The following is a 26,035-nucleotide window of genomic DNA, read 5'->3' as shown; positions in this document are numbered from 1 at the left end:
TAGTGACCAATGACTTTCTTGGTAGGCTACTGTTTACTGCTAATTTTTTTATTTTTTTGTTACAAGCCGTGTTTCGTTAAAGCCTATTTATTTTTGTTACAAACCGTGTTTCGTTAAAGCCTATTTATTTTTGTTACAAGCCGTGTTTCGTTAAAGCCTGTGTAAAGTTAATTTGTTTCAATTTACCGGTAGGCACCTGCGGCTTATAGACATGTGCGGCTTATTTATGTTCAAAATAATACTTTTTTTAAAATTCAGTGGGTGCGGCTTATATACAGGTGCGCTTTATAGTCCGGAAATGACGGTAATACACTGTTATTGCACACATGCAACTTATGTGACCTGTTAAGCAAATGTTTACTTCTGAACTTATTTAGGCTTGCCATAACAAAGGGGTTGAATACTTACGGACCCAAGACATTTCACCTTTTCAATTTTTATTAATTTGTAAAAAAGAAAAGAAAAAAATATAATTCCACTTTGACATTATGGGGTATTGTGTCATGGAGATGGATGAATATAAATCCCTAGACACAATGAAATGACAGCACAGATATTATCCAAACATAGTGTCAGTTTGTCACAGGACCACAGCATACTGTATGTAATAGAGTTCATTTTAGTTTTTTTGCATCTCTAACATTGACATTTCTGGGTGCATTGCACACATTCTGGCACGAGTATAGTAAATCCTATGGGTTATTTTGAATTGCAATAATTTTTGTCTAAGATTATATAAGCAAATATGAAAATGTTCACATACAATTGAAGTCAGAAGTTTACATACACTTAGGTTGGAGTCATTAAAACTCGTTTTTCAACCACTTCACAAATTTCTTGTTAACAAACTATAGTTTTGGCAAGTCGGTTAGGACATCTACTTTGCGCATGACACAAGTAATTTTTCCAACGATTGTTTACAGACAGATTATTTCACTTATAATAGACTGTGCCTTTAAACAGCTTGAGAAATTCCAGAAAATGATGTCATGGCTTTAGAAGCTTCTGATAGGCTATTCGACATCATTTGAGTCAATTGGAGGTGTACCTGTGGATGTATTTCAAGGCCTACCTTCAAACTCAGTGCCTCTTTGCTTGACATCATGGGAAAATCAAAGGAAATCAGCCAGGACCTCAGAATTTGTTTTTTGAGACCTCCACAAGTCTGGTTCATCCTTGGGAGCAATTTCCAAATGCCTGAAGGTACCACGTTCATCTCTACAAACAATAGTACGCAAGTATAAACACCATGGGACCACGCAGCCGTCATACCGCTCAGGAAGGAGACGCGTTCTGTCTCCTAGAGATGAATGTACTTTGGTGCGAAAAGTGCAAATCAATCCCAGAACAACTGCAAAGGACCTTGTGAAGATGCTGGCGGAAACAGGTACAAAATGATCTATATCCACAGTCAAACGAGTCCTATATCGACATAACCTGAAAGGCCGCTCAGCAAGGAAGAAGCCAATGCTCGAAAAACCGCCATAAAAAAGCCCGACTACGGTTTGCAACTGCACATGGGGAAAAAGATCGTACTTTTTGGAGAAATGTCCTCTGGTCTGATGAAACAAAAATAGAACTGTTTGGCCACAATGACCATCGTTATGTTTGGAGGAAAAAGGGGGAGGCTTGCAAGCCGAAGAACACCATCCCAACCATAAAGCACATGGGTGGCAGCATCATGTTGTGCGGGTGCTTTGCTGCAGGAGGGACTGGTGCACTTCACAAAATAAATGGTATCAGGAGGTAGGAAAATGATGTGGATATATTGAAGCAACATCTCAAGACATCAGTCAGGAAGTTAAAGCATGGTCGCAAATGGGTCTTCGAAATGGACAATGACCCCAAGCATACTTCCAAAGTTGTGGTATTGGAGTGGCCATCACAAAGCCCTGACCTCAGTCCTATAGAAAATTTGTGGGCAGAACTGAAAAAGTGTGTGCGAGCAAGGAGGCCTACAAACATGACTCAGTTACACCAGCTCTGTCAGGAGGAATGGGACAAAATTCACCCAACTTATTGTGGGAAGCTTGTGGAAGGTTACCCGAAACGTTTGACCCAAGTTAAACAATTTAAAGGCAATGCTACCAAATATTAATTGAGTGTATGTAATCTTCTGACCCACTGGGAATGTGATGAAAGAAATAAAACCTGAAATAAATCATTCTCTCTCCTATTATTCTGACATTTCACATTCTTAAAATAAAGTGGTGATCCTAACTGACCTAAAACAGGGAATTTTTACTCAGATTAAATGTCAGGAATTGTGAAAAACTGAGTTTAAATGTATTTGGCTAAGGTGTATGTAAACATCCGACTTCAACTGTGTAACATGAGCTGCTCAGTATGTGTAGGTAATCCTTTCTTTTTAAATATCAGAAAGAACTGCAAAAGTGTTGCTAAGGCTCTCCACTTTTCACATAAGGCTGTTGTATAAAACACCTGTCTCCAGATTACATCTTCAAACTCAGGGCATCCATGGCATCTGTGACAGCGAGGGAGAAGTGTTCATCCATGAATACGGGTAAGAGATTCTAGCTAGCTACATTTTCAGATATTACATGTTTCTCATTTTGTCAGAAATGAATTTTCATTGCACGTTAAAGAATACTCTTAGCTAGCTAGCTAACGTTAGCTGGCTGGCTTGCTAGCTAACATTATGTGTATGATCTGTGTAGTAATATTATTCGTATCTCAGATCCCTTCGCATTGCTAGTAATAGCCTAAAGTTAACTAACTAGCTAATATTGAACCTAGTTGGTTAGCTTTAGCTACCTGTAGATTCATGCAGGGTAGTAACATTATGAGTTTGGATTATGGCTCATTGTTTGTTTAGCTAGCTAGCTAGCTTCGTGTCTAAACAAAAGACTCCACTTTGCCAGTAACCATTTCACTGTACCGTTTACACCTTCTGTATCCTGTGCATGTGACAAATAAACTCTAATTTTATTTGATATAGTGTCTGTTTACCAGAGATGGTAATGTGAAGAACAACATGACCTGCACCAAAGTCAGATTAGGATATAACGTTAGGCCAACAAGACAGTGTCAAAGTTCAAAAATTCTCTGGTAGAATGCCCTGCTTTTATTTCATTACACTCACAACCGTAAGCTATTTTCTGTAAATAACTCACCATTAACTTGTAAAGAATGATCTTGTTGAGAGTTTATTTTCCTGTAATAATGAATACAAGTTAGCTAAAGTTAAGACGTTGTCAACTATATGATATGTTCATTATTTGAACTTAACGTTAGCTAGCTAGCTAATAAGCTAGACACGAACCAAAACATTGTTTAGAAAGTTTCTTTAGTTGCCTGGTTTGCTAGATTGACATATACTAAATTCATTTTTAAATGGATGGGTTTATTGGTGTGAAAATACACCAGTTATGCTATTTTGAGCCACCAGGCTGCTGATGTCATGCAGCCTATCGTTTTTGTGTTTATACTTTTTCAAAACGTCAACGACAAGTTTGATGTCCGACGACAATAGAATGTTCTGGATGTCACTGCAACAACTGTATACAGACATGTCGATAGACGTATTCTAAACCAGCCTTTAGTCCTCAAATCTTTGGTTGTTTAGTACACTACCATACTCACTCTGTTTAGCACATGGCCTCACATGTGAATCCTTAAAGAGATGGGTGGGGATAAGGCCTAAGAGGGTGTGAATGATGCTGAATGAGTATAGACAAAGGAGAGCTCTCCAGTAGGTGTACCAAAACATTTAAGTGCCATTTTCTCAAAAAAGGCATTATCAACTTTCAAAGCAGAATTACTTTCCCATTGTTCGTCAACTGTAGTGTATGATATACAATTTTCTAGCTCTGAGTCTACTTTTATCCAATGTAAAAAACACAATTTCAAATTTTGCTACATAAGAGCGAATCAAGCCAGTCGGCCACATTTTTTGTCTCATATTGCCTCCATACATTATGTAAGGTGTTGATAAACTACTTAAACAGCTACAATGAAAATAGTGTTGTATGAATCCTCAAGCGTGTTAGTGTGCATGTATTCACAAAACATACTGTAGAAATTAAAACAATAAATCCCTCATGTTCCTCTTTCCCACCCTCTCCTTTCCACTTTGATGCTCAACAAGATCTCACAGTTCCACGTCAAAATTAGACATTCATCCATGTTTCTCAAACTTCAAATTTCAAAGTTGTTTTCCAAACATCAAATTTCGAAATGTGTTTAAAGTTAAGTTTAGGCATTAACTCTGAATTTTTAAGGTTAGGGTTAAGTTCAGGCATTAACTCTGAATTTTTAAGGTTAGTTTTAGGTTTAGGCATCAACTCCAAAATCTTAAGGTTAAGTGTTAACTCTGAATGGTTAAGGCAGTCCTTCTCAAATAGTGGGGCGCGCCCCCCCCCCCCCCCCCCCCCCCCCCCGGCATCGCTCCGAGCACCCCAAGGGGGGCGCGCCCCACTATTTGTGAAGGACCCCGGGGAACATGCTTTTTTTTGCCGCAGGGAGTAGGGTGTTTTTGCACCGAACAAGAGCACACAGCACAGAGCAGGAGATATGAAGTGCAGATAACAAACCCTTAAGAGACACCATGGAAAAATATTTAACAGGGATGAAAAGAAAGGCGGAGAGAGACGGACATAATGAGACAAACGTAAGTCTCCCGAAAGCTAAGACAAGGAAATATGACGAAGCGTATGTAGCGCTTGGCTTCACTGTGACTACGGTGGGAGACGAGGAAAGACCGGTATGTTTACTGTGTCTAAAAATGTTGGCAGCGGACAGCATGAAGCCAAATAAATTAAGGCGTCACTTAAAGACATTACACCCCAATCACGCTGATAAGCCGCTTGAGTTTTTTCAGCGAAAACGTGCCGAATATTGCCAACAATCGTCCCGCTTTGTGAATGCTACTTCAGTAAACCAGCGAGCACTGTTAGCATCATATAAGGTGGCGTACCAAATTGCTCAGTGCAAAAAAATACACTCCATAGCAGAGGAGCTGATACTGCCTGCAGCATTAGACATGGTCTCTGTCATGCTGGATGACGCAAGTGCTGCAAAAATAAAAACTATGTCCAATGACAATGTCGCCAGACGTATAAATGACATTGCTAACGATCTTAAAGAACAGCTGGTAGATAAACTCAAAGACAAACGTTTTGCCTTACAGTTCGATGAAGCAACTGACAGCAACAAAGACTGTTTGTTTATCGCTTATGTACCTTTTGACATGACAAACTCCCTGTGTGAGGATCTACTTTTTTGTAAATATGTCAGAGACAGAGCCACAGCTGAAGAGCTATTCAAAATGCTGGACTACTTCCTGACTGAGAATGGGCTAAAGTGGGAGAAATGCATTGGTGTTTGCAGTGATGGTGCACAGACCATGGCAGGGATGAGAAAAGGACTTCGGGCACTCATCAAGAAGGCCTCACCTAATGCTGAGTGGACACACTGTGTTATACACAGAGAAGCACTGGCATCAAGGCACCTTTCCTCTGAATTAAGTGAGGTTATGACTGACATTGTAGGTGTAGTCAATTTTATAAAGACCAGACCACTAAAAACAAGAGTCTTCTCTGCTATCTGTGAGGAGATGGGAGCTGAACATCAAGCTGTGCTGTTTCACAGTGAAGCAAGGTGGCTGTCACGAGGAAAAGTCTTGTCCCGAGTTTTAGAGCTCAGAGAGCAGATAAGAATGTTTTCGGAGCAGGAGCACAAGTATGACCTAGCAGAAAATTTTGTGATGAAAACTTCCTGGCAAAACCGGCCTACCTGAGTGACATATTTGGAAAGCTAAATGAACTAAATCTACAGCTTCAAGGGAAAGATAAACACCTCCCTCAGGTGACAGACAAGATCAGCTCTTTCACTCGAAAGCTTGCAATGTGGGGCAGGCGACTTGATGAAGGAAATACTGATTTATTCGAGAACCTGCATGAATTTGTTGACACTACTGACTATGATGCCACCTCAGTGATTCCATATATTAAGGAGCATATTTCATCACTGATGGGATTCTTTAAAAAGTACTTCCCTGAAAACAGTTCCCAATATGACTGGGTGAGAGATCCTTTCAATGCACCAGCTCCAACTGGTTTCAGCTCTGCAGAGGAGGACCAGTTCATTGATATGACGTTGGACTCCACATTGAGACTGAGGTTCACATCACAGACACTGAGTGAATTCTGGCTGAGTGTAGAGAGGCAGTATCCACTCATAGGGCAGAGGGCCATGGGCATTCTTCTTCCTTTTGCAACATCTTATCTTTGTGAGACTGTCTTCTCTGCTGTTGCTGCACTGAAGACCAAGTACAGGTCCCAGCTAAACATTGAGCAGGAGCTGAGAGTTGCAGTATCATGCTTCAAACCCCGCTTCGAAAAGCTGTGCTCTGCAAAACGTGCTCATTTTAGCCATTAATCCTGACTTCCTCATTTTGATTTAAAAAAAATCAGCACAAATTGTTTAATTCATTTTTGTTTTATAGGTCAAAGTGTTTCATATATTGTGCTCCTGAGTTAATGTTGCTGATCAATTAGAATGTATTATTATTTATTGATTATATTTTATTTTTCAGTATCAAATGGTCAAAAAAAATTTACAGTTTAAATAAGGATTGAAATCTTTTTTAAATTTCAGGCAAATTGATGCACTTTAAGTCTTTTCTGTTAAAGACTAAAAAACAATGTTAATAAAGTTATTCTTTGTTGTAAGTTGATCTATATTTCTTTCTTTTTTCTTTAATGTTAATAAGGATACAATGTTATGCAGAGGTGTACTTACAACAATTTTATAGACAAATGATACTATTTACAGTCGCGGCGGAGAGTTGGGGGGCGCGAAATGTTTACTTCTTCCTAGGGGGGGGGGGCGTAACAGAAAATAATTGAGAAGCACTGGGTTAAGGTAAGGTTTGGGATAGGTTTAAAACAAACATCTTAAAAACAACTTTCTATCGCTAGATTCGAACATGCAACCTTTTGCACCAGTGGCAGATGCACATGCCCATCCACTATCCCCGTCCACAACGCCCTAGCAAAACTGAAACCTACTTGAAGGCTCACTGTTGCCCCTAGTGTCCAATTTTCACATCATCTCCCGACGTCCTCAGAAATGGATGGATGTCTAATACTGACTTGTATCACGGGTGACCTGGCTGTTGATGTTTCCCACATGAATCTGTCCTGTAATGTTGCACAGGTGAAAGAGCAACCTCATTGGTGCTTCCGTAGTGGCCACTCTCTTCAATGCAGGGCATTGGTCAGTGACTATATCTCTATGCAATACAAAGAGAAAATATATATATAGTATTGGACAGACTTGGCCCAGCAACATTGCAGTTATTGACACACTCAAACCGGTGTGCCTGGCACCTACTACCATACCCTGTTCAATGTCACTTAAATATTTTGTCTTGCCCATTCACTCTCTGAATGGCACATACACAGTCCATGTCTCAAGGCATAAAAATCCTTCTTTAACCTGTCTCCTCCCCTTCATCTACACTGATTGAAGTGGATTTAACAAGTGACATAAATAAGGGATCATAGCTTTCAATTGGATTCACCTTGTCAGTCTGTCATGGAAAGAGCAGAGGTTCTTAATGTTTTGTATACTCAGTGTACTTTGTATCCCTCGTTTACTCAAGTGTTTCCTTTATTTTGGCAGTTACTGGTATGCCTACTGTCGGGAAGGATACCGTTTGGGCAGCATGCGGGCCAAAACCAATGCCCCAGGGTCTATGATTTCTTAATCCCACCCTGTTCACAGTCCCCGCCTTTCATGAGATGTTGTTTTGTACACAGTGTATTTGTCCATGCTATGTACAGTCAATTAGTATAATTAGTGTTTATGAAGTAAATATAGTGATTATTATTATGCAGTCCTGTCTAGGGCTGGTTCTACCTTCTGAGATAGATGAGACACTTCTAAAGTATACATTAATCATTTGTCCTGCCCAGCATGATAGGTCTGCTTCTTGTTTGTTGTTTTTAACCCAACGTAAAGGAATAGGTTATCCCTCTCAGGGTCAATAACAAGACAAAAACAACATAAAAAGCACTTGCCATCACTGTGTTTATTTAGAATAAAATGAATTTGATTATTAGGCATCATTATAGTATATTAAAGAGAGAAATCTGTTCAATTCTCCAATAAAATAAATGCAAACAGATGCAGGCCTATAACTACTGGAGTAGCCTACAGCTCCGTTGTGCTGCACGCAACCAACAGAGCCAAAGCGACTACATCCATTTATTCACTTGATTTTTCAGAGTTTATCGGCTACATGTTCAGTTGGCATAGCTACATTTCTTGTATATTCAACCTTATGTTGCCTTACAACCCTGGAATTAAAATAGATTCTTGGGGGATTTGTATCATTTGATTTACATAACATGCCTACCACTTTGAATATGCAAAATATTTTTTATTGTGAAACAAACAAGAAATAAAACAAAAAAACTGAAAATTTGAGCATGCATAACTATTCACACCCCCCCAAAGTCAATACTTTGTAGAGCCACCTTTTGCAGCAATTACAGCTGCAAGTCTCTTGGGGTATGTCTCTATAAGCTTGGCACATCTAAATGTTTCCCCTTAAACCACCTGAGTGTTGCTTTAGCAGTATGCTTAGGGTCATTGTCCTGCTGGAAAGTGAACCTCCGTCCCTGTCTCAAATCTCGTGAAGACCGAAACAAGTTTCCCTACAGAATTTCTCTGTATTTAGCGACATCCATCATTCCTTCAAGAGCAACGGAAATAAAAGTACTGTGTGCTTACAATTTCAGCATCTTAGGCTGTATGACAATGTATCACTCCCAGTCTTTTTTCATGTAAATTTTTCCCACCCACTCAGGGCTTTAAAGCCTATCGGCAGGGGAGCATTCAACAATTGTCCAGATCATAGCAATCATCATGTTGTCTTGTTCACTTGTCAGTTCAATACCTAAATAGATAGATCTATAGCCTACCAATTAATGGGTTGTCATTTAGGCTACATAGCCAACAGTAATTAAAGTGTTATTCATTTAGACAGATGGTTTAAGTGGTGCTGTGATTGTCTTTTCAATAGGTGTGTGTGTGAAGGCACATACCTTTCTCTTTTGTGTCGATGTGGTGGGGGTGTAATAGTCCATCATTATATTTTATTTATCTCAATTCAGTAGCCTAAACAGTTCAATAGTCCAGTGCCCCATCTGTCGTACATCATCTGGCCCCATCTGTCGTACATTGTCGGTTGAGAGGCTGTCCTGTAATCTATACATTTAGTTCATTGCCATTTCCATCATTCTCCTTTTCCAGGTTATCCAGGAATCGGGTAGCTTATTTTGCTGATATCAGTGTGACGTCTCTTCCCTTCAATTTGACTCGTAGTTGTGCGGGGTACAAAGAGTAGTTCTCTCTTTATGGGTTGAATTCTCTGCGTTTCATGTAGAGGTCTCATGTTGGCGTTGATGTAGATCCGATGGTCCTCATAGATCAAACGCCCGACTCCTGACTTTTTGGGCTGTATGACCAGTCGTAGAACTTTATCTTTGATTCGATTTTTTATTGTTAAGTAACTTTGATGATGCTCCTTGATTTGTTGCTCGTGTCCCCTCTCGGGCCGCCTGTCCATAGCTTTCTGGGAAATTTCCGAAACAAAACTTTGAACGGCGACTGAAGTCCTCCATCCCGTTTAATCTTTCAGTAAGCCCCGTAATGTCTTTTTGTTCATCCACTGTATTCTTGAGCTTTTCTCATCCGATTTCCTCCAGGGTTAACCTGGTTTCGGCCTTCTCCGCACATTTACCCAGTTCAGTCATATCAGTTTAGATTTTTTGGACATCTGAATTTTTCTTTATCTCCTTAGACAGTTTTAATTGCCAGTGCAAATTTCTGTTATCTGCTTAGACAGTTTCTCATTGCCAGTGCAAATTTCTGTTAGAAGTGTCTCTAAACTCACTTAGTCAAGTCGTCAGCTACTTGGTCCATGGTCACGTTATTTCGGTGTGTTTGTTTATCTTTATGTCTAGATCTAGTACTTGCCATAACATGCAGTTGCCTAACGTTTCAGTTATTTCTGGACTTTAGAGCCAAGTTCTATTCTATTTGAGAGGCATACTTTTTTGAAAAGGAATGCCAAATGGATCACCTTCACCTGACTACCTCACGGTCGCCATACCCAAAATCAGATCCATATCTCTCAAGATATACTGAATATGGCCAGATCTACAAAGTCTGCACCTGTTCATTTCAATAGCAGATAAAGGTTTAGAGAGGGAATAGTGTAAATAAACGAGGAGGAGCTATGTACTCTGGCAGTGCTTTCTTACTAGAGATGACAATACCTAATTCATCCAGTTTCCTGGCAGACACACCAAGGTATACTCAGTGGTGGGGACACCTCTCTGAAAATATAGTTTACCAAGCTACCAATTACTTCACACTGAAAGAAGTTAAGCTACACTAGCTACCCTTAAGGAAAATATAGTTTGCTTAACTAAAGTTTTTTTGAAAAAGTAATTCATTACATCCAAACTACTTAGTGAAAAAATGTCATATGTATATCTGAAATGTCAGAAGACAATCTTGGACCGTATTCATAAACTGTCTCAGAGTAGTAGTGCTCTTCTAGAATCAGGTACCCCCTTCCATGTAATCTTATTCATTATATTCTAAAAGGTAAAACTGATCATCAACACTCCTACTCTGAGACACTTTATGAATACGGTCCCAGATTCCCAAATCAGATTCCCTCCCCCTCAAGAAGTGCGTCACCATCGCATCATACTCCGTAACATAATTGAGGAAGAAAACTGATTATATATTTTATTAATCAAATGTAGTTTTGTGTTAAAAAATAGTAGTATTCAAGTACATATCACTCTACACATTTTGTAATGACTTGAAACTTTTTTTTTGCATGCCCTAAAGGGATACTTGAGGATTTTGGCAATGAGGCCCTTTATCTATTTCCCCAGTCAGATGAACCATTTAAAAAAATATGTTTCTGTGTTTTAGTATGAAGGAAGTTAGAGGTAGTTTCGCGAGCCAATGCTAAGTAGCATTAGCACAATGACATTAGCATGCTAGCAGATACCAAAGACTTCCAGTCATTATGCTAACGCTAGTTTCCAACTACCTTCAAACTGCACTAAGTGACATAAAAATTGTATCCTCGAATTCATCTGACCCGGAGAAGTAGATAAAGAGCCTCATTCCCAAAATCACGAAGTATCCCTTTAATAAAATTATTTTATCCATGAAGTGAGAAAAAAGATGCTTGTGCACTGATAATCACACCAAAGCACACAAAACAAGGCATTAATGATCAGAGTAATGAAAGACGGCACTTCTAAAAGCATATTTCCCACTATAGCCTGGAGTTTGTGTCAGGCGCATGATCAATATCCACTTTTGTACAGTAACATGGATGAAGCCTCAGCTGGAATTTACATTTATATTTTTAGTCATTTAGCAGACGCTCTTATCCAGAGCGACTTACAGTAGTGAGTGCATACATTTCATACATTTTTTTCTCCGTAATGGTACCCCGTGGGAATCGAACCCACAACCCTGGCGTTGCAAACACCATGCTCTACCAACTGAGCCACCACGGGACCGTGGAATGTGAAGCTAACTGAAACTGGATAGCTTTAGAAAATCTTGAGCAGATCTAACTAGCATCGTAGTATACTCCTCTGGCGTTAGAGCATGACATCTACCTACACACATGGACACATATACGGTGTAGGGTCCAAAAGCATTGACACCCTTGATAAAGATCAAAAATTACTGTATAAAATAAATTCCAATACTGAGCTATATTGTATGCAACATTTTTTTAATGATATCATTTTATACTAATACAGTTGCTCAGAGAAAAAGATTGTTTAACAAGTAATATTTTTTTTCTCTAAAAGGTAGGGCTCAAAATTATTGACACCCCTTTTTTCAATACCTCACCGTGCGATGATAACAGCAATGCGCCTTTTTCTAAAATGTTTTATGAGATTGGGGAACACATTGGGAGGGATCTTAGACCATTCCTCCATTCAGAATCTTTCCAGATCCTTGATATACTTCGTCTGTTTTCAATGGGCTTCAAGTCCGGAGACTGATATGACCATTGCAAAGTTTTGAGGTCAATTAAACATTTCTTTGTGGTTTTTGATGTGTGCTTGGGGTTATTGTCTTGCCTGAAGATCCACTTGCGGCCAAGTTTCAGCCTCCTGACAGAGGCAACCATGTTTTTGGCTAAAATGTCCTGGGACTGTACCCTACCTGCCCTAAGCTCTCACCTGGCCCCTGAATTTGTCCTGCTAGGTGACCTAAACTGGGACATGCTTAAACCACCTGGCCAAGTCCTAAAGCAATGGACTCCCTAAATCTTTCTCAGATTATTACCAACCTCACAAGGTATGACTCCATAAACCCAGAAAAGGCTATTCTCCTTGATGTCATCCTCACGAATAATCCTGATATGTATCAGTCTGGTGTTTTCTGTAATGACCTTAGTGATCACTGTTTTACAGCTTGTGTTCTTAATGGCTGCTCAGTTTAAACGACCTGTCCTGATTTGTCATAGACGCTTGCTTGCTACAAAACGTTTATGCGCAAGCCTTCCTTCATGACCCTGCATTGTAAATTGGTATAGAATCACCTTGATACCCCTCTGTCGAAGATGCTTGGGACTTCTTTTTTTATATTTTCAGTGGTATTGTTAACAGAAAATGTGAATTAAAAACAGGTTCAGCCCCTGGTTCGACCGTAATCTCGCAGAGTTACTCTACCTCAAGAATTCAATTTGGTGAAAGGCTCCGCACGTGCATACTCAGGCTGACTGGCTCTCATTCAGGCAAATGAGAAATAAGTGCACTCAGGCTATCCGGAAGGCCAAAGTTAGTTACATTAAGGAGCAGTTCTCTCTCTGTGGGTCTAACCCCAAGAAGTTCTGGAAAACGATTAAAGACCTGGAGAGTAAACCCTCCTCCTCACAGTTACCCATGTCCCTTAATGTTGATGATGTGGTGTTTACTGACAAGGAGCACATGGCTGAGCTCTTGAATCGCCACTTCATTAAGTCAGGATTCCTATTTGACTCAGCCATGCCTCACTGCAACCTTAAAGGTCCTAAATGATGTCCCCATTGCCCTTGATTCGAAGCAATGTTGTGCTGCTATTTTTATTGACTTGGCCAAAGCTTTTAATTCCGTAGACCATTCCATTCTTGTGGGCCAGCTAAGGAGTATTAGTGTCTCTAAGGGGTCTTTGGCCTGGTTTGCTAACTACCTCTCTCAAAGAGTGCAGTGTATAAAGTCAGAACATCTGCTGTCACAGCCACTACCTGTCACCAAGGGAGTACCTCAAGGCTCGATCCTAGGCCCCGCGCTCTTCTCAATTTAAATCAACAACATAGCTTAGGCAGTAGGAAGCTCTCTCATCCATTTATATGCAGTTGATACAGTCCTATACTCAGCTGCCCCCTCCCCGGATTTTGTGTTAAACACTCTACAACAAAGCTTTCCTAGTGTCCAACAAGCTTTCTCTGCCCTTAACCTTGTTCTGAACACCTCCAAAACAAAGGTAATGTGGTTTGGTAAGAAGAATGCCCCTCTCCCCACCGGCGTGATTACTACCTCTGAGGGTTTAGAGCTTGAGGTAATCAACTCATACAAGTACTTGGGAGCATGGCTAGACGGTACACTGTCCTTCTCTCAGCACATATCAAATCTGCAGGCTAAGGTTAAATCTACACTTGGTTTCCTCTATTGTAATCGCTCCTCTTTCACCCCAGCTGCCAAACTAACCCTGATTCAGATGACAATCCTACCCATGTTAGATTACGGAGACGTAATTCATAGATCGGCAGGTAAGGGTGCTCTTGTGCAGCTAGATGTTCTTTACCATTCGGCCATCAGATTTGCCACCAATGCTCCTTACAGGACACATCACTGCACTCTTCTGTAAACTGGTCATCTCTGTGTACCCGTCGCAAGACCCACTGGTTGATGCTTATTTATAAAACCCTCTTAGGCCTCACTCCCCCTATCTGAGATACCTACTGCAGCCCTCATCCTCCACATACAACACTCATTCTGCCAGTCACATTCTGTTAAAGGTCCCCAAAGCACACACATCCCTGGGTCGCTCGTCTTTTCAGTTCAGTGCAGTTAGCAACTGGATCGAGCTGCGAAAAACACTCAAACTGGACAGTTTTATCTCCATCTCTTCATTCAAAGACTCAATCATGGACACTCTTACTGACAGTTGTGGCTGATGTATTGTTGTTTCTACCTTCTTTCCTTTGTGCTGTTGTCTGTGCCCAACAATGTTTCTACCAGGTTGTGTGCTGCTACCATGTTGTGCTGCTACCATGTTGTGCTGCTGCCATGTTGTGCTGCTGCCATGCTGTGCTGCTGCCATGCTATGTTGCCGTCTTAGGTCTCTCTTTATTTAGTATTGTGGTGTCTCTCTTGTTGTGATGTGTGTTTTGTCCTATATTTTTCTTTTTTATTCCCAGCCGTCCCAGCAGGAGGCCTTTTAGTAGGACGTCATTGTAAATAAGAATTTGTTTTTAACTGACTTGCCTAGTTAAATAATGGTAAAAAAATATATGTTTTTAATTATGACACCGTTGACCTTAACAGGGGCCCTAGGATCAGTGGAAGCAAAACAGCCCCATAACATCAGAGTTCCACCACCTTATTTTACAGTAGGTATGATATTTTATTCTGCATAAGCATCTTTCTTTTGACACAAAACCCAGCACTGGAGTGTGTGGCCAAAGAGCTCTTTTTTCATGTCATCCAACAAATGTAAATACCTGGAGTTTGCTTAACAGCATTGGCACTTGAATTGGAACCGGCGCTATGGTCAGATGACATAAAAATATAACTCTTTGGCCATGCACACCAGTGGTGGGTTTTGCAAGTTGAGGAAGCTAAACTCCTAGGTATAACATTGGATGGTCAATTGTGACTGACCGCCTTGATTCAGTCGTATGTAGAAAAATTTGAAATTGTGTTTTTTACATTGGATAAAAGCAGAGACACAGAGCTAAAAAAATGGTATATCATACACTGCATCTGAGGAACAATGGGAAAGCAATTCTGCTTTGAAAGTTGATAAACTTGTAACCCCACTTTTGAGAAAATGGCCTTTGAATATTTTGGTACCAACTGGAGAGCTCATCTTTGTCTACACCCACTCAGCATCGTTCACATCCTCTTAAGCTTTAGCCCGATCTTTAAGGGTTGATCCGAGGGTTCTGTACCAACAGCAGCAGTCAAGCACCGAAGCTAATTCGCTAACTTGCTAGCTACTTCCAGACACAAATTAGATAACAGCTCACTGAACATTACTCTCCCTAGCAGAGCTGGCTAGGCTGTTTTTATGTTATCCAGAGCGTTGGTGACTACAACTGTGCTGTCAGATTTTCCGTCTGTAAATTCAGAGCGTTGCGCTCTCGGAGCATTCAGAGAGCACACTGGACGCACTGGCCGATGAGTAGGGTTGATCCACGTGTTCTGACCTCACAATGGTAGCCAAGCACCTAAGCTAACATTGGCTTGCTTGCTAGCTACTTCCAGACACAAATGAGAGAACACCCCACTCTGACCATTTTACTCGCCCTAGCAGAGCTGGTTAGGCATTTTTCATGTTATCCAGAGCATTGGTGGCTGTAACTGTGCTGCTGGCAACAATTTAATTACACTTTTTTGCTGACGTTTACTGACACCAGCCATATTCAACAGGTGTTGAGTGTTTGTAAATTCATCAGTTATTCTGCGCTCTGGCACATTCAGACGAGAGTGCTCTGAAATCGGAATAGATGGCCCGACTGAATTTACGAACGCACGTTACTTGCATAGTGGAGTCTTTTGTTAAGACATGCAGCTAGATAGCTAGGTAAACAATCAACCATAATCCCAACTCATGACGTTACTACCCTCCATGAATCTGCAGGTAGCTAACCAAACAGGTTCAATGTTAGCTAGCTAACATTAGGCTATAACTAGCCAAGAAAATGGCTCTGACATATGAATAATAAGATCATACATGTAACATTAGCTAGCTAGCTAACAGTGCACTTTAATTTGAAATGAATACAACTTTGTCAAAATTATAAACATGTAATTTCTGAAAATGTAGCTAGCTAGACTATCTTACCCGTATACATCATGGTTGGACGCTTCTAGCTGTCACGGACGCCATGGTTGCCGCCCTTAGTGTGAAGATGTAATCCAGAGACAGGTGTTTTCTCTATCTCCTTAGCTATCTTGCTCTAATTCCACTGGTTTCAAAACTCGGTTCTCCAGAAAGTGGAGCGCAACACTTATGCAGTTCTACGAATCAATATATTTTTAAAAAGACAGAAGCGTGCTATATGGCAGACCAATCTGAACTCATCTCTCGGCATGTCCATCCCACTCATTATCTCAGGCAATGATGGCTAGCGGGAAGGTTGCTGTTTTTTTCTGTGACTAAACCAACTGGACTCATAATTTAACAATTGTATACGTATTTACAGATGGCATACAAGTTTCTTATTAAGGCACATGAAAGTTCACATGTTCCAGAAAGCATTTCTGGCAAAAAAACGCATTTTGATTAATACAAAAAAAAGATTACGTTCAAATGGCTCTCATGTGAAGTAGTGACCCACGACATACGCCTAGTTTCCTGAAACGGGTCACAATTATCATGGTCAAGTCATATTGACAAAGTTGTTGTGAAGATGTGGAGGGGTATGTCTGTTATATAAAAAAAAATCTGTGTATTTGACACAGATCAACTGTACAAGTTGTTCAGGCTCTAATATGGTCCCATTTTGATTACTGTCCAGTAATATGGTCAAGTGCAGCAAAGGAAGACCTAGCAAAGCTGCAGCTGGCTCAAAACAATGCAGCACGACTTGCCCTTAACAGCACATACCAAACTAACATCAACAACATGCATGACAGTCTTTCATGGTAGAGGGTTGATCAGAGATGAATTGCTTCTCTTATAGTTATGAAAAATATGATTATTTGCATTATCAAATAACATTCAGCTAAAATATCCATACATACCCAGCAAGACATGCTACCAGGGGTCTCTTTACATTACCCAAGTCCAAAACTAATTCACGGCAACGCACAGTATTATACAGAGCCATGATCGCAAGGAACTCCCTTCCATCTCCAATTACTCAAGCAAATAGCAAAATCTCTGGTGTATTTTGAACATTGAGACCAGGCTCCTGTAGTTAATAATACAATAATAACAACATTTACGTAATTCTATATATTTTTTTGCATCTTGGGCTCAGCCCCTGTCTCGCACAACTGACCAGTCACATTTATTTATTATTTAAACATGCAACATTTTCAAGGATTTTACAGTTCATATAAGGAAATCCTAAATGCAGTATCTGGTGTGACCACCATCACAACACATCTCTTTCGCATGGAGTTTCAGGCTGTTGATTGTGGCCTGTGGAATGTTGTCCCACTCCCCTTCAATGGCTGTGCGAAGTTGCTGAATATTGGTGTGAACTGGAACACGCTGTCATTAACATCAATCCAGAGCATTCCAAACATGCTCAATGGGTGACATGTCTAATGAGTATGCAGGCGATGGAAGAACTGCGACATTTTCAGCTTCCAGGAATTGTGTACAGATCCTTGCGACATGGGGCCATGCATTATCATGCTGAAACATGACGTGATGGCGGCGGATGAATGGCACGACAATGGGCCTCAGGATCTCGTCACGGTACCTCTGTGAATTCAAATTGCCATCGATAAAATTCAATTGTGTTCATTTACTGTAGCTTATGCCTGCCCATACCATAACCCCACCGCCACCATGGGGCACTCTGTTCACAACGTTGACATCAGCAAACCGCTCACCCACACAAAGCCATACACGCTTTCTGCCATCTGCCCGGTACAGTTGAAATCGGGATTCATCCATGAAGAGCACACTTCTCCAGTGTGCCAGTGGCCTGCAAAAGTGAGCATTTGCCCACTGAAGTCAGTTACGATGCCGAACTGCAGTCAGGTCAAGACCCTAGTAAGGTCGACGAGCATACAGATGAGCTTCCCTGAGATGTTTTCTGGTTCTTTGGTTGCACAAAACCACAGTTTCCTCAGCTGTATGGGTGGCTGGTCTCAGAGGATCCCGCAGGTGAAGAAGCTGGATGTGTATATCTTGGGCTTGCGTGGTTACACGTGGTCTGAGGTTTTGAGGTCGGTTGGACGTACTACCAAATTCTCTAAAACAACAATGGAGGTGGCTTATGGTAGAGAAATGAACATTAAATTATCGGGCAACAGCTCTGGTGGACATTCCTGCAGTCAGCATGCCAATTGCACGCTCCCTCAAAATTTGAGACATCTGTGGCATTGTGTTGTGTGACAAAACTGCACATTTTAAAGTGGCCTTTTATTGCCCCCAGCACAAGGTGCACCTGTGTAATGATCATGCTGTTTAATTAGCTTCTTGATATGCCACACCTGTCAGGTAGATAGATTATCTTGGCAATGGAGAAATTTGTGCACAACATTTGAGAGAAATAAGCTTTTTGTTCGTATGGAACATTTTGGGGATCTTTTATTTCAGTTCATGAAACATGGGACCAGCATTTTGTGTTCATATTTTTGTTCAGTATAGAATCTATGGTCTGTGGGGCTTTTTATCACTTCTAACTCTGTCACACCACCAATGCAATGAGGTCACCACCAATGAGGTCATTTCACCATTGAGGTCACAGCATGGGAGTTCCTTCCTGTCTCTCTCTGTGTGAGGGAGGGATTAGTTGAGCTCATCTCCACAGATTAAATAAGTGGCCTTGTTTCGTCCAATTTCAAGTTCAATCCAACTTACTTCTTTGAATGAATCTCCCTTGATGCCTTCTATTTTGACCATTTCAAAATAACATTTGAGGATTAGATTGGATGCCATTCAACTTTTTCCAGGAAGTTGTTAAATTAACCATTACTTTTTATGTCATGGGAAGTCACCAACCTGGTGTTTTTTGAAGTTTTTAAGACATGATGTTGATTCATGTTTAGAAGCCCTGATAAGCAGTGTTGTTGTACACTACTTGTTGTGGATATGGTTAGCAAAATAGAATAGCATTAGCCTTGCATGGTGATGTCACCCTGTCTTGAAGTCAACTAAGGCTAAGCTAAGCCTCTTGCAGCTTGCTCTAGTCATGCACACAGTAGGTTTCATAGTGCTGATGGGAGCATGGTAAAGAATCCTGGCAGGCCTCGTACATCCAACAAATACCTGTCCTTTACCTAAATTATTTAGTCAATTAGCATAAGACGTCAAGTAGCCTATATTACCGTGAATATGGTCTCCAACTCATCCTTGTCGATTTTCCCGTTGCCGTCCTGGTCAAACAATTTGAAGTACCACTTGAGTTTCTGGTTGATTTCTCCCTTCAGCATCAGACTGATGGCTGCGATGTACTCTACAAAATCTATGTACCCGTCCTAAAACAGAGATAGAGAAAGAGAGAGAAAGGGTGAGGAAAGGTTACAAACAACAATACTTCTGCATGCCATTGCAGCCATTTTGTCAAAACAATGTCTCCTCAGTGCACAGAATAATATATTTGATTTAATATATCTCACCTTCTGTAATTACATATATTAGATACATACAGAGCCATACTGTATTTCTAAATATATCTCTGGACACATGGTCTTAGGAACACTGGATGCACCATAAAGTTTAACCTAGTTTACCTGTCCTACTGTAGGTGGGTGTCATGTCCTGGGTTTACCTGTGTTCTGTCCGTCTTGTTCAACACATCCACCCACAACCCACCCCTGACGACAGCACCACCACTAAAGCTCTCTCCATCTGTACGAAGCTTTCCATTGAGCCCGTGCCAACTAAGAGACTTAGCTAATGACATACTTCGAGAACGGCACACTTAGATCACTCACCTGGTGGGAACAACCCCTGAAGGAGGAATCATAGTTTATCATACCAACATGTCCAGTCTGTTCTTGACAATGTCAGCGTACTGTAGGTCAATTAACTGTAGTCGGGTATGATCCCCAGATTACCTACAGTACATAGGTAGTTAAGGTAATTAGCAGGTTAATCTATTAAGTGTCTTTCTGTGATAACGTTAGAGCTGTGTCACTCCCTCAGCACGCAAATTTAAAGATCACAATCTCTGCTCCTACGTCTACTCAGCAGTTTTTGTGTCAGAAATTCTACTCCACTTGCCTGGTGCCAGTCTGTTTTTGCTCTCTTGCCAACTCCTTATTTAATTGCAACGTGGTCTCAAGGCAATTCATATTATTCTGTATGTAAATCTGTAACACTCCTTTTAGAATGATATCCTGTTAGGGCTAGGGGGCAGTATTTACACGGCCGGATAAAAAACGTACCCGATTTAATCTGGTTATTACTACTGCCCAGAAACTAGAATATGCATATAATTATTGCCTTTGGATAGAAAACACCCTAAAGTTTCTAAAACTGTTTGAATGGTGTCTGTGAATATAACAGAACTCATATGGCAGGCAAAAACCTGAGAAGATTCTGTACAGGAAGTGCCCTCTCTGACCATTCCTTGAGCTTCTTGACTCTTTTTATTGAAAACTTAGGATCTTTGCTGTAACGTGACACTTCCTACGGCTCCCATAGGCTCTCAGAACCCGGGAAAAAGCTGAATGATGTCGAGGCAGCCCCTGGCTGAAAAACATTAGCGCGTTTGGATAGTGGTCGGTCAGAGTGCTATGAGACTGAGGCGCGTGCACGAGGCGACCCCATGTTTTTATTTTCTCTCTCTTTGTACTAAAACACAGATTCCCGGTCGGGAATATTATCGCTTTTTTACGAGAAAAATGGAATAAAAATTGATTTTAAACAGCGGTTGACATGCTTCGAAGTACGGTTATGGAATATTTAGAATTTTTTTGTCACGAAACGCGTCGTGCGCATCACCCTTCTTTACACTTCGGATAGTGTCTTGAACGCATGAACAAAACAGAGGATATTTGAACATAACTATGGATTATTTTGAACCAAACCAACATTTGTTATTGAAGTAGAAGTCCTGGGAGTGCATTCTGACGAAGAACAGCAAAGGTAATAACATTTTTCTCATAGTAAATCTGACTTTGGTGAGGGCTAAACTTGGTGGGTGTCTAAATAGCTAGCCCTGTGATGCCGAGCTATCTACTTAGAATATTGCAAAATGTGCTTTCACCGAAAAGCTATTTTAAAATCGGACATAGCGAGTGCATAGAGGAGTTCTGTATCTATAATTCTTAAAATAATTGTTATGTTTTTTGTGAACGTTTATCGTGAGTAATTTAGTAAATTCACCGGAAGTTTGCGGGGGGTATGCTAGTTCTGAACGTCACATGCTAATGTAAAAAGCTGGTTTTTGATATAAATATGAACTTGATTGAACAAAACATGCATGTATTGTATAACATAATGTCCTAAGATTGTCATCTGATGAAGATCATCAAAGGTTAGTGCTGCATTTAGCTGTGGTTTGGGTTTATGTGACATTATATGCTAGCTTGAAAAATGGGTGTCTGATTATTTCTGGCTGGGTACTCTGCTGACATAATCTAATGTTTTGCTTTCGTTGTAAAGCCTTTTTGAAATCGGACAGTGTGTCTTTAAAATGGTGTAAAATAGTCATATGTTTGAGAAATTGAAGTAATAGCATTTCTAAGGTATTTGAATAACGCGCCACGGGATTCCACTGGCTGTTACGTAGGTGGGACGAAATCGTCCCACTGGCCCTAGAGAAGTTAAATTACGTTAGGTTACATTAGGAAAGTAATAGCTGTAGTACAATACCATATGAATTATAGTAGACGGTCATTGTAAAATAAGAATTAGTTCTTATCTGACTTGCCTAGTTAAATAAAGTTGAACAACGAACTCTTCATTGAGACAATGCTGAAACATCAATCCAAGGGCTAGGCAGTGACACATTTTAATTTGTGCCAAAATCAAAATGATAGAAAAGTTATCTAGCAAATTCAGAAGACTATGGTGTGAAATAGGCTTTTAGAAATACAGTCTTTATTTTATTACTTATCGTTAATGCCATCTTTGGTGTGCACCTTTTTTCCCACTCATATCGATATATTTGTTATTATTAGTCATACAGAAGTGTTACATTGCATGAAGTTTCAAATACATTCTGTCGTTGTGTAATGTGACATATTTTAACATTACCATTTTTTAACACACAAAAATAAAATGTATAAAATAATTAATCAGATGTCTTCTGCAAATGAAGGTGATGATGATGCAATCTTTGCAAGAGGGAGCTTGATTTAGATTTAGTTGGTCCTCAACTGGCGGATCAGCAGTTTAATTCAGGCTGATCTGGTGGACTCAATAAAATCCATGCTTCTTTTGTCAATTATGTCTGTTGGAGTGTTCCCCTGGCTATCCATAAATAAAAAATTAAATCGTGCCATCTGGTTTGCTTAATATAAGAAATTGAAATGATTTATATGCAATGATCGGGTCGTGGGCATGTGGGCTGGATTGAAATAAATCCAACCCAAGGAAAACTGTTACGGTACCCTTCATTCTGTGACATACCATTTTTTTCTTAATGATCTCACAAATCGCAGTTTGGACGAGACTGACTTTATGACAGAAATTATCCTATTTACACGTACTACATTTTGACTCTAGAATAAATGTTTCTGTCAAATATCAATGCCACATAGGCCATTTTCTACCAAATAAGTTATTGCCTTCAGTTGCTTTAACTCAGCTCATTCCTCACACATTCTCCTACAGAAAACACACCACACACAAATCTACTTAGAACACTATAAACACACACAGGCTCCGCTGAGGTATATTGGCCCTACACAGTGGCTCTGTAAGCACATTGGTGTGTGAGCCAATGGAAGCTCCTGTTCTCTCAGCTGACCGTTCAGCTCTTAGCTCTATATTAAAGCATGTTCGCATATTAGTGTTATAAGTGGCTCTGCCATCTTCCACATCTCACATGCTATAGTCTACAATTGAAAATGTCATCCACTCTGAAAATGCACTCCAATGCATTAAAACTGCAGATGACAGCAATTGCATTTCTGCATCCAATTCAATAGTGCAGTCTGCAGAAAGAAACTATGGCACACCTACTGTAAGGTCCTGCAAGCCTGAGTGCTAGTCTATTTATGCCCACTCCTTTTCATTAATTGTAATGCCAAACACATCATGCATAAACAGATCTGGGACCAGGGACCTGCAGCTCCAGTGAAAGCTAAGCAGACTGAGTAAGAGACAAAAGAGATAAAATAATAGAGAGAACTTAGAACGTAGCACCTGCAGTAACTCCAAACTCAAGACTGACCCAATTACCCCTGCTCTTCTCCCAACACACAGAATAGAATGTCAAAATAAAAGTCACATGATGTCACAATAGAGGTCCCACATTAACATACACTTGAAATACATTACTTATATTGGCTTTATACCATCCTAATGCACTGTCACTCCCAGTCCCTCTATAAACGTGTGTGTCTTCATCATCATCATCTCACCCCGTCCATGTCGAAGGTGAAGAAGACTTGGTCCACGTAGCTGGTAGCGTTCTCGTTCATCCCCCGCAGACCCAGCATGCCCTTGAGTTCGAACAGCGTGATGAGTCCTGACGGAGACTCCTTCATAAACTTGTTGTACCAGTGGTGCATATCCTCTGCCAGGATATCATCCAGGTTAGAGCCGTGGTTCCCCATGTCTGGGAGGTGGCGCTGGGCTGAGAAGAGGGACGGTCGATGGAGCCTCTCGCCTTCTGAGGGATGAGTACTGGTTACCGGAAAGCTGGGCTGAGATCAATGACCTGTAGAGGTAGAGTAAAGCCTATTTTCTCTGGCTGACTCTGCTGTCACCCTTTTGGGTGAGATAGGGTAGTTCTGCTGGATTAGGTTGGGTTCTGGAGAACTGATGGATGCAGAGGTCCTGAGGTTCTCCCGTAGAGAAGGTAGGTTGCTAGGGGACTGAGGGAGCTGCAGTCCCTGTCCAACTCCCTGGCTCTGTGTCCCTCAGAGAACCAAGAGACAGAAGAAAAGAGTAGAGAAGATGTTGCAATGTTGCGTGAGGAGCTGCGTCCTGGCTGTGATCAGTCACTCCAGTCTGGCCCTGTACAGTACAGTATGGGACTTCAGGAAGGACATAGAACAGGACTCTTTAAACCTCTTAGTGTTGCTGCAGGACACAGAGCAGGAGGGAAACACATAACACCCTAATGAGATAACCAACCCATCCCAACCCCTTGCTAGACTTTGACATGCAAGGGAAGGATGGGGTACTGGCACTGAAACAGGGGTGATTATATAACTAACTAGCTACAGCAGCTGGACACAGAAGCTCCCCTCTGCTCTGCTCAGAGACATGACCTTCCGTCTCTACAGACCAAACAGACAAGACAATAACAGGAAGATATAAGACAAGGAGACAGGTACAGGGAGAAAGACCAGACAGGGAGAGAGACCAGACTGGGCAACAGGGACACAAGGAGACAGACCAGACAGGGAAACAGGGAGACAGGTACAGGGAGTCAGACCAGACAGGGAGACAGGTAGACAGACCAGACAGGGAGACAGTCCAGACAGACCAGACAGGGAGGCAGTCCAGACAGACCAGCCAAGGCGACAGACCAGACAGGAAGAATGGGAGACATACCAGACAGGGCAACATGGAGTCAGTCCAGATAGAGAGACAGGTACAGGGAGACAAGTAGACAAGTACAGGGAAATAGGTAGACAGACCAGACATGGTCAAAGACAAGACAAAGACACAGGTACAGGAAGACAGACCAGACAGGGAGACAGAGCAGACATATAAGGGAGCACCCCTGTCCAAGTTAACAATGATATAAATTACAGTAATCAGGCTATTCCTAGAGGACCAATCAGTGCTTTACCTGGATCAAACATTACGTTATGGAGAAATTATGGTGACATTATGACAAAAGCTTATGTTAAAAGGTAAACGTTTGTAAGGTTATGGTGTTGGATATTATGTTGACATTATTTTGATGTAATGGGGACAAAATGGTGATGTTATCGGTACGTTATGAAGGCGTTATGGAGACATTATGGTGACATTATGACATAGGCCAAAGGTTATGACATTATGACAAAGGCTTATGTTAAAAGGTAAACGTTTTTAAGGTTATGGTGTTGGATATCATGTTGATGCAATGGGGACAAAGTGGTGATGTTATGGGGACGTCATGTTGATGTTACATAAAATGACCTTTAACAGAGAAAGCATGAAGTATTATCTCTTCTTCCCAGTCTAGCCCCGGTGCATTATTGAACAAACTGAAGGCACGTTATTCATCCACTCTTGAAGGAAAATGGCATCAAGCCTCAGAGTGCTGATCTCACACGAGAGGTGAAAAGGTGAAAGAAGTGCTGATCTCACTGCAGGGAAAGGTGAAGAGGTCACAGTTGTGACCTTGATGGGGTTGATGCTATAACAACAGCTTGTGGTCAAACAGAGTTAGTTCTCAACTGAAGATGTTTGTGATCCTACTCTTTCAGCACACACCCCAACTCAACTCTCAGATTATCCCTATGGGATCCTTGTATCTGGATTATATCCTTCCTTTTGATTTAATCACATCTGAACCTGTGGGTTTCCTCATGGCCAGGGATAGATATGTCACTACAGGGATCAGAAATTGTAGAATTATACTTAAGTTTGAAGCAGGAAACTGTAGGTGAGAGAGGAGAGAGAGGAGAGGGTGAGGAGGTGAAATACACATGGTTAGCAGATGTTATTGCGAATGTAGCGAAATGCTTGTGCTTCTAGTTCCGACAGTGCAGCAATATCTAACAAGTAATCTAACAATTCCCCAACAACTTCCTAATACACACAATCTAAGTAAAGGAATGGAATAAGAATCTATAAACTCAGCAAAAAAAGAAATTTCCCTTTTTCAGGACCCTGTCTTTCAAAGATAATTTGTAAAAATCCCAAAATCTTCACAGATCTTCATTGTAAAGGGTTTAAACACTGTTTCCCATGCTTGTTCAATGAATCATAAACAATTAATGAA

General features: G+C 40.8%; 1 protein-coding gene across 1 annotated transcript in view; it reads right to left on the bottom strand.

Moving 5' to 3' along the window:
- The window catches only part of guca1d (guanylate cyclase activator 1d), a 45,164-nt gene extending 21,065 nt beyond the window's left edge, over positions 1–24,099 (bottom strand). Inside the window, exons 1-2 of the mRNA XM_082974373.1 lie at positions 23,511–24,099; positions 19,302–19,451 (exon numbers count right to left, since the gene is read on the bottom strand). Of these exons, the coding sequence (XP_082830499.1) occupies positions 19,302–19,451; positions 23,511–23,705 (345 nt within the window). The 5' untranslated portion in view covers positions 23,706–24,099. The remainder of the gene's footprint in view (positions 1–19,301; positions 19,452–23,510) is intronic.
- Positions 24,100–26,035: the final 1,936 nt, after the last annotated feature.

This window comes from Salmo salar, chromosome 04 (genome assembly GCF_965601325.2).
Source record: "Salmo salar chromosome 04, fSalSal1, whole genome shotgun sequence".
In the NCBI taxonomy this organism is placed as follows: Eukaryota; Metazoa; Chordata; class Actinopteri; order Salmoniformes; family Salmonidae; genus Salmo; species Salmo salar.
The sequence above is the reverse complement of the archived record's forward strand: the minus strand, read 5'-3'. Positions and strand labels throughout refer to the sequence as shown.